This window comes from Tamandua tetradactyla, chromosome 3 (genome assembly GCF_023851605.1).
Source record: "Tamandua tetradactyla isolate mTamTet1 chromosome 3, mTamTet1.pri, whole genome shotgun sequence".
Taxonomy (NCBI): domain Eukaryota; kingdom Metazoa; phylum Chordata; class Mammalia; order Pilosa; family Myrmecophagidae; genus Tamandua; species Tamandua tetradactyla.
This window is the reverse complement of record NC_135329.1, coordinates 173,098,939-173,113,630: the sequence shown is the minus strand read 5'-3', so window position 1 is coordinate 173,113,630 and position 14,692 is coordinate 173,098,939. Positions and strand designations below refer to the sequence as shown.

General features: G+C 37.6%; 1 protein-coding gene across 6 annotated transcripts in view; it reads left to right on the top strand.

Moving 5' to 3' along the window:
* Positions 1 to 5,609, top strand: part of LOC143676488 (uncharacterized) — a 339,453-nt gene extending 333,844 nt beyond the window's left edge. For all 6 annotated transcript variants that reach the window (XM_077152000.1, XM_077151999.1, XM_077151998.1 and 3 more), the window contains one exon: positions 5,453 to 5,609. In XM_077152000.1, the coding sequence (XP_077008115.1) occupies positions 5,453 to 5,466 (14 nt within the window). In that variant the 3' untranslated portion in view covers positions 5,467 to 5,609. The remainder of the gene's footprint in view (positions 1 to 5,452) is intronic.
* Positions 5,610 to 14,692: the final 9,083 nt, after the last annotated feature.

Sequence of the window (14,692 nt, the reverse complement as noted above, 5' to 3'; positions counted from 1 at the left end):
CTCCCCAACCTTTTCCTGAGACCTCAGCCATGTTAAATTCCTCCTCATGCCTTATACCTTTGTTCTAAAAGGGTTAACACAATTCATAATTATACACTTATTTATTCTCTCGATTATTTAACGTCTCCCACCAAACTGAAAACTCTGTAAAGGCAGGAGTTGTGTTTATTTTGCCCCTCAAGGTATTTCCATGCTGGCACATAACTGGGCTCTCAGAGCAAACACTGGATATTTCTTTTTTGCTAATAGTTGTGCTTTGTGGTGGACAGAACCTTTGTACTAGATAGAGCTCGATAAAGTACTCAGGTCAGAGAAGGATTTTAGCACACATGCCATCTTCAGAGCTACAAGGTGATTATTAATATTACAGAATTCTAGAATGAAAGGACTAAAAAAGATCTAAATTTACGGATGAAAAACCTGAGGCGGGGAAGGCTGACTTGCTTAATGTGACCCAGCCCTCAGCCCTATGTTCTGATAGCTCAATTCTATCGTATCCCAGAGGAGATATTTGCAAAATAGAGCCAAAAAAATAAAAAGGTTACTTTATCAAGCTTCCGATATCACTGAATGTTGAGCTACAAACCAAGACCCACAGTTAGTATCTATAGTTTATATGATCAAAATAAGCAATCGCCATTTTCCGAAATTTCTATCTTGCTTTGTTAGGTTTTTAAACCTTCTCAAACTAATACCACTTGAATCTGTTCACTCGTTTCGATCCAGGACTCCTAGAGATTTACATCATTATTGTGATGCAAACACAATTCATTACAAACTCCTCTATGTATTTTTGATGCCGGGATTATAAATCTATTCTATGAGTTAGTAGTTGCCTTTAAATTGTTAGTTCCTGAAAGCTGGGGGTATTATATCTATAATTCCTTTTGTGACTTCACACAACCACTGCTCACTGATGTTAAGCCCTATAAGAAAAGAGCACAGAAAGGTATAACTTTGCCTAAGGGCAGACTTATTTGTTCCATCATTCCACGGGAAAGAAGTTCCTTAAGTTTGAAATTTCATAGACGGTACCAATTGCCTAATTCATGGCTGACTTACGCATCCCCAGAAACTGTCTCCCGAATACAGAATAAAATCAGAAATCATGCAGTACAGTCTATTAGTATCAATGGCTAATTCTGATAAGTATTCAGAAAGTTCAAAGACGCTGATGAGGGAAACATACGTGAATTCCACACACCAAAAGCCTCTAAGGAACTTGCCACCGCTTCATATGTCACTCCACGACAGCCTAATATTAGCGACTACATGTCTTGAAGGGAGCTTCTGGACTGAGCGCTGGTGGTTAGTGATTTCCCAGCCTGCTTTGGCCTAATGCTCCGTGGGCTCTGACTACAGCAGGCAGGGAGCATGGGCTCCGGCCCAAACGCTGTCAAAAGCTAAGAAACGGCTCCGACAGACATCAATCTGTTACTGTTCACAGGGCTGTCTCTTCCCTTCCTTCTCCTTCCAGTTATTAAGCAACAGTGTCAGTCATGGGCCTGTTCCTCTTTTCTCTTTTTATTAATGATTTAACATGGATATGTCATTACTGCTCTATACATCTTTATGCAGATGGCACGACTGTGCATTTTAATGGCAAATCTGTTTCTCACTTAACTACTGAACTGCAAAAAGACTTTGGCAGACTGGTTCCAGGAAAACAAACTGGTTTTAAAAGCAGCAAAAACTAAAACAATGCTTTTTGGCTCTACTGCTCATCGGAGCTTGAATAGTGATTACTTTAAAAGCCAGAATGATTTGAGAAAATGGCTTATTAGAGGCAAATTCTAAATACATGAATTTGAGGACATGATTAGAAGGGTAATGTATATTGTGTTTTAAAAAGTTAGAAGACCAGACTATGGAAAGAATTCCCTTGGCTTTACGTTTTTGGGGTTTTGTTCTAGTTAATCGTATGTAATAATCTCTCTTGTTTAATAACTCATGCAATGGCAATTTTTAGTTTATTGTTATGTACAGACGAAACATTTAAAAAATTCACCTTAAAAATCCTAGTTTTTTAATGTATAAATTGAACATATAAATTATGCCTACTAAGACAATTTCTAGGGATGAAAACACCTGAGGCAAATATAAACGGAAGCTGATTTTGTTCGTTTAAGATGTCAGAATTCATGTTCTAATCTATATAAAATTATTCTAAAATGCCATGCTTTAAAAATCAGCTTATAATGCGCACTTCTTACTCCATGTCTCTGTCTCTCTGAGTATATATTTCGATAAGAAGTTTTAATAAAATAATTCATAGATTTTTAAAAAAACAGTTACATTGTATATGTTGGATTTAATTTTCTTTTTAAAAAGTTTTTATTTCCTGGATAAAAATGGCCATGCATTCTCACTGTAGAAAATACAGGGAATAAAAGAGAAATTAAAAATCCTGCATCATCTCACCGTTTAGAGCACTCCTAATTCTCTTTGCTTCTCTGATTGTGTTAAAAAAAAAAAGGATGTTTTAAAATAATTGCACAGCAATGTTAAAGCTAGAAAACCCCTTAATGATCATCTAGTCCAGAGATTTTCAAATAATTTGAGGATTATTTCATTATCCAGAAATTCAATATGTGAAACTTTAAAATTAAAGAGGGTTTGCCCAAGTGGGAATGGGAAAAACTAGAGCCAAATCTACATATGCTAGTCCCTCCTGGCTTCTCCACACACCCACAGGAAGAGCAGCTTGACATCAGTTTTCTAGCTCACCTTCCTTATTTTACAGATAAGGAAAGAACAGAGGTTAAATGACTTGCCCACCACTAATGAAAGAAAAGAGTAATTCTGCCTCCTGTTTGTCAACCATTAATCAAGGCATTGGGTTAAGACTGGATCCTTACTTCAAAGAACCCAGAAAAGCATGGGGGACTAATTATTAAAAGGATGTGGGGAACATGCCATGATACAGAAAAGAACTGACGGGCGATGGAAGCACAAAGAAATGAGACCTAATCCAGCTCAATGGATATGATTCCAGGTCAATATCAGGTGTGGCCTGAAAACCACTAAATAATTTTTGTTACTTTCTCCCAATCTTCACCTAGCTTTTGACTTACAAAATTAATGTTTCTGGGGTCAGAGTCTAGAAATTGGAGTGGAAGTTAGGGAACACATGACCATTTCGGGAACTTTGTACTCACAGTCCACATTAGTCTGAAACCAGTAGCATCCTGAAATTAGACAGTAGGTCTAATTTCTTTCTCCTCTTGGTCTCGTGCACATTACAGTTATTATTTTTCTGTGTTCACAACAAAAAATAATAATGGCCCCCAAAATAATCTTTGTCAAAGTGAGAAATAGCCTGAGTGTGCAGAAACACACACATACACACACACACAGTATACTCCAGTGGAAGTCAATTTGCTAGTGCATGCATACTGCCAGGCCCGCATTTTCTGTAAAGTCAAGGTACTGTGAACCTAAAAGTAGGTGATAGTAAAGGTTGAAAAAATAACATAGGACAGAAGGCAAAATTCCTCAAGAGTTGCTGTGGAAGAATAGGCTCATCATATATAATTAAAGTATGCTCAATCACAGATCTTAAGACATCCGGATTTTATTCCATTGGCAGGTCAGCGCTGAAATCTCCAGAGATGAAAAAAAAAAAAAATTGTGCTTGTTGAAAAATAAAATGGGGAATGAGTAAAAAAATTCAGAATTCTAATCTAACTGGAAATGCATCAAGCCTTACTCCCATGGTCTCCACATCTCCTTTTTAAAAAATCAACTTCCATAACATGCACATAGCGGTACCTATAAATATAAATCAGGGAGGAGTTGTTTCAAGAATGGTGTATATATTTTTAAAAGCATCATTTAAAGTATTCTTTCAAGACAAAGTGTTATGGCATTTCTATTTTATCATAAATAAAGAGAATGCAGGATAACTTCTTGGCACAACGTTACCTGCCAAAAGTAAATGTTATTTGAATTTATCGTAAGTGATTGATTACCATTATTATGATTCTCTGATGCACTGAGTTAGTTGGTCACATCTTTTTATGGGCTATGTTGACTTCTATTTGTTCATTCTCATCAACTGTGCCATGGAAACTCTCTAGGCAGTGGATAAATCTCACGGGGTGATAGCATGATGATTGGTTTTGCAAAATGCTTAAGTTTTTGTTTCCACATATATATTATTCCTCCCTGACATGAAAGGAAACGATTGGCAGGAACAATGTTATAGATCTGGAAGCAACATTCTCTTTTAAAGTTCAGTAACTCATTACATTTATTCAAAGCCTGTTTATTTAGCACCTACTATGTGCCAGGCACTGTGGGCCCTGGGGATCCAGCATTGAACAAAACACAGTAGGATCTTGAACTCACAGAGTTTACCTTTTTGTGGAGGGACTAAGCCAACAGACAAATATTACAAATATATCCATAAAATGTTGGGTAGCGCTATGAAGGAAAATCAAGGAGTATATGAGCAAAGAGAGTGAGTATTATGAGCCAAAGTTTATTGTATGTAGTCGATCAGAAAGTCAGATTTCTGAAACAGATGAAGCCAAGGATGATTGAGGAAAACCAAATAACTAATATAAGAAAATACATTCAGTCTCCTTAACTTGAGAAATTGAAGTTAAGATAATTGAACTTAATAGGATTGTGATCAGTATACTCTCTAAAGAAGGGCATGTTTATTCCAGTAGAAATTTTTATGCAATTTAGAACTTTCTGGATTTTTATTCATAAAAGATTCAAATTTTAAAAATACTGAAATAAATGGTGTTTTGGAAGAAATAAAAGAGCCTTAGAATAGCAGTTCAAGATAGAGTGCTGAGGTGCTCCATCTAAAGGGTTTTCTATTGCTCCGTTTTTAAAATTGTCCCAGGTGGCAACGAAACTTTCAGAAACCAAAGGGCTGCAGTTTTTATAGCAGGAAAATTGCCATCCCGAATAGGACTCTGAGTATTTAACTCTTTGACCCTTTCCTGTCTACTAAGCAAGGCTTGTGCATTAGTATGTCGTTTTCAATGTAAGGCATGGTAGTTAGTAAACCCTGTTTCTTGAAGGGGGCCTTGGATTTTAAATTGATCCAGACAACTCACTTTGAGGATAATTTCAGAATACATCAGTGAACACAGATAATGAATACTTTCTTCTGGAGGTTATTGCTAACAATATATTTCATCTTATAATTATAAAGTGTCCATATATTTAGAAAAAATGTAAGGAATGTGTATTATTCACATGCTGTAATGTGAATATAAACTGCAGTTTTTCTCCTTTGTTTGAGACACAACTATACATGTTAATTTTAGAATTTCTCTTACTAGCAGAAAATAGAATTTATCTTAAACTTGAGTGGCTCAGTTTATTATTTGTACATGTTAGTCTAGACCTATATACATATCAAGTCATATAAATTACCTGCAAATTTGGTTTTACTTTTAGAAGACTCACTATGGATTGTACTTTGTTTTAGCTGGGGCTTGTTAACATGGAAGATCATCAACACCAGTGAAATCATCTTTAAAAGATCTGAATTTATGATTTCTATGGAGTGAGAGTCACACTGGCCAGCATCCAGGGAAGGCAGTAAAATTTAAAGGTGGATCTTCCAAAATGAGAGAATAAAATCGTCTTTGTGTGTAAATTATTTTAAAAGACCACGTGTTGATACTGCAATATTTCAATGCAGGACTGTGAAGGGTAGAAGGTATTTCAATTAATATGTGGGTTAAAATACCTATAAATCTCAACAAGGATAAAATCAACCCCTTAGCTAGATGCATTTCAACCAGGCTACAAATGGAGCAGGTCCTTGAACTGGACCTTGAGCCGAAAACATTGTTTAACCTGATACTTGCTTAGAAGTATAGACTTACTAAACTTTCTGTTTTAGGCCTCCAGTGAAATAAAGCATACTCGGTATACCTGTAGTTAAGACTCAGTATTACCAAGTCCAAAGCAGCAATGAGTTAGAGGTGACTGGCCCTAAGAAAGTCTGGAGGAGCTTGGCACCAAACAAGTTTCTGTTTCTTGTCCTCTCATGTGTCATAAGCATCTTGCACCATGACACTGGAGATGAATTTTCTCTACCTTCTAGTAGCAAAGTAGCATGAGAGGTATTAATGCTCAGAAAGACTGTTTCTGAGCATATAGGTTTAAAGTCGTTTCAGTGATACACAGAAATGATAGGAGAAACTGCAAGAGAAATTCTTGACTGGCTGAGTAGTACATGTATGAGCCTGTAGGGAATCAGAACAAGCTTGAGTATGAATTAATTTACTCAAACTCCTGAGATTGAAAGGTGAAAACTTTCTCAAGGATGCACTACTCAAAAGTAGTTCTTTTTATTGGTTCATTCCATCTCTTTTGCTACCAACAGTTTAAGAAATCAGGGATTTGATTAGGTAATCACTAAGGTCTTTTATAACCCAAAGTAATATGTTTTTTTTTTCTGTTTCCTGACTTAAGATCCACTGTTCTGTGAAGGAGAGTGTTTTGGTTTTTTTGTTACTAAAAGCAAATGCCATGCATTGTGTTGGCTTAAACTATGGGGTTTATTGGTTTTTGAGGCTGCAGAAGTCTGAATCAAAGCATCATCAAGGCCATGCTTTCTTGCTGAAAGCTTGCATTCTGGGACCGGCTGTCTGTGATCCTTGGTCCTTGGCTTTGCTGTCACATGGCAATGCACATGGTGGCCTCTCCTGGCTTCTCCCAGACTCTCCCTTTTCTTCCAGGTTCTGTTAACTTTCAGCTTCCTACTTCCTGTGGCTTTCTCTATGTTTGTGTGTGTGTGTGTGTGTGTGTGTGTGTGTGTGTGTGTCTGAATTTCATTTTACTTGTAAAGGAATCCAGTAATAGGATTAAGACCCATCCTAACTGAGTTGGGTCACATCTTAACTGAAGTAACCTAATAAAAGGTTCCTACTTACATTGGGTTCACACCCACAGGAATGGATTAAGTTTAAGAACATGGCTTTTCATGGGGTTCATAGCTCCAAACCACCACAGAGAGTTACGTGTGGGTTTTTTTTTGTATCCTGTATGGTAGGGCCACATTTCATTATTTTTCTTGTGAATATCCCGTTATTGCAGCACCGTTTGTTGAATTTTTTGTTTGCTGGTTGGTTGTTTGATTTTTGGGACATGCATGGACCAGGAATTGAAAGTTACATATTTTTTAACATCCATTATATTATTAATGAATTGCTAAGGGGCCCAGACACAGCATAGATATTCTTTTTAGCATTATGGTAAAAGTTGGGAGCATGGAGTCCTCAACAGAGAAATAATTGGTCTCAAAAAATAGCCTTAATTAATAAAATACAAAGAAATTAAAGAATAGATTTGCTATTAAGACAGACTATTAGGTAGTAATTAATTTATGAAATAAATACAGCTAGTATTTTAAGATACTCATTTACCTAAGAAAAAATGTTCTTTAAGACCAGTTGCTTTGTCTTTCAAAATGCCTCCTCTTTAGCCTTCCTTCCCTTTTTCCATTGCTACAACCTTCCAGCTAAGACTTCTTCCTTATTTCCTATCTGATTATTGCCAGCCCCACCCACCAGATCCCAGTGAGTCCAGCTTCTCCCAATGCATCAATGTATCTACTGTCACCTATATAATACCATCTCTGTTGTATTATTTCCCTTGTAAGAGTCCTCTAATGGATCCTCATTTCTAACCAAATTAAAACTAAGCACTCCTTTTTATTTTTTTCATCTGAAATCTTAGTCTTACCTGTTCACCTAAATCCTTTAAGTCCAGACTATCATGATGTCCATGCATTGATGCCTTCACTCACTCTATTTTCCCTAAGGACTTTCTTTCCCCCCTTCTGACTTTCCCAAATCCTTTGGAATTTCATTATCCTCCATTCTTTTATACTCTGTCATTTGAGCCTGTTCTATCTACAACACATACAAAAAACTCAATTACCTATGGGAGCTAGGAAGGGTCTGCAAATGAGTGATACATGCAAAGATAGATAAATATGAGCAGAAGAACATGGCAAACTGGAATTTGTGTATTGTATTTAAATGCAACAGCTTCTACTAGATCTAACCAACTGTTGCCATGTAGAAATGCCCATTGTTGCACGATTTTCCAAAATGAAATCAGAAATCCAGATTACTTGTGTGAAATTTTTCTGTTTAAAACACTAGAGGCCAAATACAATACATCTTCATGTCTGCAGGCTGAATTTGCTGGTCAGACCACCAGCTCATGGTCCCTGAAGTTAGAGCATTTAGACTCTGTGTCATACAAACCTACGTGTGCAATATTGTTTCATGAAAATTAAAGATACATTCTCCGTGAGCTCTGTGGACATTTTTGGCTTTTTAAAGATGAATAGCCCAATGCTCATGGTATGAACAACCCCCTTAATTATGTTAAAGTTCTGGCATTCATATTAAAGATACCATTGTTGTCTAATGACTGAACTTATAACTTCAGTCTCCAACATATTTGGTTTCCTTGTGAAAGACCACTTTAGGAAGGTAAAGTGTCAGGTAAATTTGTTAGAATTAAGCATGTGTAAGATCTAGCAGCTCTCAGGTTATTTAATCACTTGAGTAATATGGTATATCAATTGAGTAGTATAGTAATATTTACTAATTTAATCAATTCAGTAATATGATAAATGCTGAATTTGATAATTCACATTTATTTTTAATCAATAGCTCATATCTCCACCCACCCTTCACCTGTATAGTGTTTAATATATCAGGTTCTCAAGCAGGTGCACATAGAAGAAGGATGAGGCTAGACCACTTTCAGGGGAAGGAGTTAGTAAACATGGATTTTTAAGAGAAAATGTTGGATTCTTTGGAAAAGATTCCTGGCTATGTGTGTACTGATGTAAGGAGATAACAAGACAGAAATGCTGAAATCAAGAAGTCATAACTGTCTGGTGCTGGCAAAAGAGCAGGAGAAGAACAGAAAAGGGAGCTGATGAACTCTAAAATGGAAATGGAGGCTGAGAAATGCAGCCCCTTTACTGAGTTACAGTAGTAGAGCCAAACATCTGGGGCCTCTGTGACCACAGAAGAACAAAAGAATGGACACTGGGGCTGGCTGGGGCTGGCTAAGGGTGCACATTGCTTTTCTGGCTTGCAGTGTTCCCACAGTGGCATCTCTGTGATCAGGGCCACAGGCAACTGACAATTCTCTGTCCAAGGAAACTGACAGTTCTTGAGCCTTTGAAAGTGCTGGACCAGATGGTATGATCAAAATAGCTGCATTTTGGACTATGGATGAGTGTTAACCATAAAGGACAATCCCTAAGCATAATTCAGGCAATGATCAGATGGCAACAGGGCCAGAAAAGTGAACTCCCCAGCCTAAGCATGAGGGGCAATGCCTCACCTTGCAATGAATGGTACTGGGAGTTGGCCATGTGCTGATTCAACTTCTAGTTTGCTCCTTAGTGCTGGCAATGGGCAGCACAGATTTTGACATACTGGGAAATCTCTCCTGATCACTTTGCCCCTTTCTGCCAGGTCAATATTTCATTTTCTAAAGCAGCCAGAATGCAAAATACCAGAAATGAATTGGCTTTTATAAAGAGGATTTATTAAGTTACAAGTTTACAGTCCTAAAGACTTAAAAATGTCCAAACTAAGGCATCCAGAAAAGGATACCTTGACTCCAAAGAAAGGCCAGTGTCTGTCACATGTGAAGGCATATGTGGCATATGATGTCCTTGTTCCAGGTTTCATTGCTTCCAGCTTCTGATTCCAGTGGCTTCCTCTCTAAGCATCTGTAGGTCCTGAGTTCGATGCTCTGGGGTGAAACTCTCAGTTTCATCTCCTAGATTAGCATCTCACGAAAGGCACATGGTTATGACTGGTGGGCTCTGGTTCCTATCTATCTTCTGTCAGCTCTCTCAGCTCCTGACATCTCCTGGGGCTTCTGCATTTCCAAATGTCTGTGTTTGCACCTGAGGTTTCTCCAAAATGTTTCTCCTTTTTTTAGTACTCCAGTAAACTAATCCTGACTCACCTTGATTGGGCGGGGTCACACCTCTATCTAATCAAAAGGTCACACCCACAATTGGGTATGTCACATCTCCATGGAAACAACCTCATCAAGAAGTTCCAGCCTGAAAATTAAGTCTGGCCCCACAAGATCGGATCAGGATTGAAAGCATATGGCTTTTCTGGAGTACATAACAGTTTCAAACCAGTACATTCCATCCTCTGGGTCAAAAATTCATGTTCTTTCCAAATGAAACCTACATTAATTCCATCACAATATCACAAAAAGCTTTAAACCATTTCAGTAACACTAAAATGCAATACTAAGTCAAATAAGAGTACAAAGCCTCATCAAAGTCACTAATAGGCATGGTTTTTCCTAAGGCAAAAATTCTCCTCTGGCTGTGGACCTATGAAACTCAGAACGAGTTATCTACTGCTGATATATAAAGGAGAGACAGTCATAGGATACACGTTTTCATTGCCTTAGGGAGAAATCAAAAGGAAAACAGGGGCACTGGACCCAAATATTTCAAAAAACCTACAGGGCATACTCTATTAGATTTCAAAGTCTGAGAGTCACTTATTCTTGGGACTTGAGATAGTGCCAATCCCACCCTTTCCTAGGGTTTACACAGTAGCCCTGTTCTCTCCAAATACTGGGGTGAGGGTTGCAACATTAGGGAGCTTTGGGGATACCATCTCTTTTTGGCTACAACCTTTCCAAGCATCAGGGCAGCACCTGGCCTCTCTATCATTTCTGGGACACATGCTCAACCCTGTCAAAACAATGGGGTGGTAGCCAGAAGGCTTTCCCCAACCCCCAAGGAATGTGCTCCACCCTTTCTGAGGCCTGGGGCACCAAAACACTACCTGAACATCAAGGCTTAAGGTCCACACTCTACTTCTGGGGCAAACTCACTCTTTCCATGTGGATGGGTACGTCCACTCTCCTGGCCCAAGATTTCTTTGCTTCAGACCTTAACCTCTATGGTTCTGCCTTTGAAGACATTTTTCCTTCAAGCTGTCCTTTTTCTGTTCCTTTTAGTCCAGACCAGCAGTGGTTCCGTTTATACAATTTTCGCACACACACACATGCAAACACACACAATGTTGATTCTCTATGTAGCAAACAGGAATCAATGCCATCAGACAATAGTACATTCCATAAATTCTTTCTGAATAACTCCATCCTGGCTTGTCCTGACCTGGCTGACCGTTCCTTATTTGGTTAAATCCTCACATGGGACACTAGCACCTGGGGTCTCCCTTTTTGGAAGCTCAGAATTTTCCAGGCCATCAATTTCTGGTTTCCTTGTACTCGAGTTTAGTTCTCAACTTATCTCTTTCCTGTGGCATTTTACTCTAAGCTATAAGGAACAGCCAGGCTGCATTTTCAACATTTCATTTGGAAATCTCTTCACTAAGTATCCTAGCACATTGCTTTCAAATTATACCTTCCGTCCAACACTAGGACACAATTTTTTGAATTTCTCTGCCACTTTAAAACACGGGTTGCCTTCCTTCCAGTCTGCTATGACACTCATCATTTCTGTCTAAAGCCTCATCGGGGGTATCTTTAGAATCCATGTTTCTACAGTCTCTTCAAAGCAATTCAGACCTTTTCTACCAAGCATATCACAATTCTTCCAGAATCTTCCCTTTATCCATGCAAAAAGCTGTTCCTACATGTTTGGTATTTGCAAGTTACAATCCCTACTTCTCTGGCAACAAAATCTGTTTTAGTTTGCCATAACTGTTGGAATGCAAAATACTAGAAATGAATCAGCTTTTATAAAGGGGATTTATTAAGTTATGAGTTTATAGTTCTAAGGCCTTAAAAATGTCTAAACTAAGGCATCCAGAGACAGATACCTTGGCTCCAAAGAAAAGCTGATGTCTGTCACATGGGAAGGGACGTGGCTGGCATCTGCTGGTCCTTGTTCCAGGTTCCATTATTTCCAGCTTCTGATGCCAGTGAATTCGTCTCTAAGAATTATGGGTGTCCCAGAAGAGGAGAGAAGAAAAAGGGGTAGAAAGATTATTTGAGGAAATAATCATCAAATATTTCCTAACTCTAATGAAAGACATAAATACACATCTCCAAGAAGCACAACATACTCCATACAGAATAAATCTTAATACATCTATTCTGTGATGCATATGAATAATAATGTTAAATGCCAAAGATAAAGAGAGGTTCCTGAAAGCAGCAAGAGAAAAGTGATTCATTACATACAAGGGAACTGCAATAATACTAAGTCTGATTTCTCATCAGAAACTGTGGAGGTGAGAATAGTGGTATGATAAATTTAGGATACTGAAAAAGAAAATCTGCCAGCCAAGAATTCTTTATCCTGCAAAACTATTCTCCAAAATTGAGGGTGAGTTTAAAATATTTGCAGATAAACAGAAACTGAGAGAGTTATGAACAAGAGACATCCCTAAAAGAAATACTGAGGGGAGTTCAGCAGGCTGAAAGAAAAAGAGAGGAGAGAGAGACGCTGGGAGTAGAGTGTACAAATGAAGATTATCAGTAAGGGTAAATAAAATGGTAAAAAACGAGGCAATGAAAAAAGATGTGACATATAAAAAGCAAAGGATAAAATGTCTGAAGTAAGTACTGCTTTACAAAGATAACATTGAATGTTAGTGGATTAAACTCCCAATCAAAAGACAAAGATTGACAGGATGGATTAAAAAGTATGAGCCAACTGTATGCTGTATACAAGAGCCTCACTTTAGACCCAAAGACACAAATAGGTTGAAAGTGAAAGGTTGGAAAAAAATATTCCATTTAATAGTAAGCAAATAAGAGCTGGGTAGCTATACTAATATTGGACAAAATAGATTTTAAATGCAAAACTGTTATGAGACAAAGAAAGACATGATGTATTAATTAAAAAGACAATCTACCAAGAAGAAATAATAATCATAATTTTTTTTTTGCACCTAACCATGGTGCCCCAACATGTAAGAGCAAGCATTGGCAAAACAGAAGGGAGGAATAGATGTCTCTACAACAATAGCAGGAGACTTCAATTCACCACTGACATCAATAGCTATTACATCTGGCTAGAGGGTCAATAAAGAAACAGAGAACTTGAATTATATGATAAATGGGCTAGACCTAACAGACATAAACAGAACGTTGCACCCCAAATTGCAAGATATCTATTCTTCTCGAGCACTCATGGATCATCCTCCAGGATAGACCAGGTTAGACCACAAAACAAGTTTCAATAAATTTAAAAAGATTGAAATTATGCAAAGTCCTTTTCTGACCCTAAAGGAAAAACTCTTAAAAATCAGTGGGTCAGGGGTGGTGCAATGGTGGCTCAGTGGTAAAATTTTGGCCTGCCATGCTGGAGACATGGGTTCAATTCCCCCCCAAAAGGAAATAAAACACAGAGGGCAGAAGGAGAAATTAGTAAATAGCTTGAGACAAATGAAAATGAGAACAGAAGATATTGAAATTTATGGGATGCAGCAAAGGCAGTACTGAAAGGGAAATTTATAGCCCTAAAGGCCTACATTAAAAGAAAAACAACAGAAGAACTAAAATCGAAGAACTAGCTGCCCACTGGGAAGAGCTAGAAAAAGGACAGCAAATGAACCCCAAGCAAACAGAAGGAAAGAAATTACAAAGATATGAGCAGAAATAAATGAAATTGAGAACAAAAAAACAATTGACAGAATGAACGAAACAAAAGTTGGGTCTTTGAGAAGATCAATATAATTGAAAACCCCTTAGCTAGACTGGCTCAAAGAGAAAAAGAAGATGAAAATAAATAAAATCTGAAATGGGAAGAGGAACTGCACTACAGACTCCACAGAAAGAGAAAGGATTATAAGAGAATATGATGAACAACCATAGGACAATAAATTAGAAAACTTAGAAGAAAGGAACCAATTCCTATAAACACACAAACAACTCACACTGACTTTAGAAGAAATAGACCAATTACAAGTAGAGATTGAGTCAGTCATCAAAAACCTCCAACCAAAGCTCCTGGGAGATATTAAGGTAGATGGTTCCTGTTATGTCCCAGAAAACGTACAAATAGCTGGTCTACTGAAAAATAAATTGATGAGATTTTCTTGAAGAAGAGTCCTTATGTATGGAATGTTTTGAATCCTGGTTTAGGATTGCTTATAAACAAACCTAGCATCCATGGATTTCTGTGGCACCATTCTTTTGAAAATGTCATATAAGGTATACAATTTTCTGAGTATGAAATTGAGATTTCCATATCTAAATGATCCCAGGTCTATGTGGTAATCTACATCTTTCCTAGGGAGATCATCTACTACTCTGAGCCAGAGGAAAGGTATCTAATATGGGAAGAAAGGACCAGGGTTGAGGCAGTCAGGATTCTATACCTCTAACTGCTTTGCCTGTGTTTCTTAATTACTTGTATCCTTGAAATTATTAGTAAAGCCTTCTGCTAGATAAGACCTCTAGATCATGAAATCTGACTTGAAAATGTAATCTTTTGTGCAATCTCAAGGATTAATAGCATGGGCAGGGCTACAGAATTAGAAAGTAATTTCTGTCTCACTCCAGAGCTCTTATATCTTAGTGTGTCAGTAAAAAATGACTTAGTATTTGACATTGAAAAAAAGCAAAGTGCAGCCTTTTAAAAAAGATAGATCAGATTTGACTCCACTCAACCTCACTCAATAGGATGTGAAGCTTGGCTTCTTAATTTATAAAATGGCAATGATATATA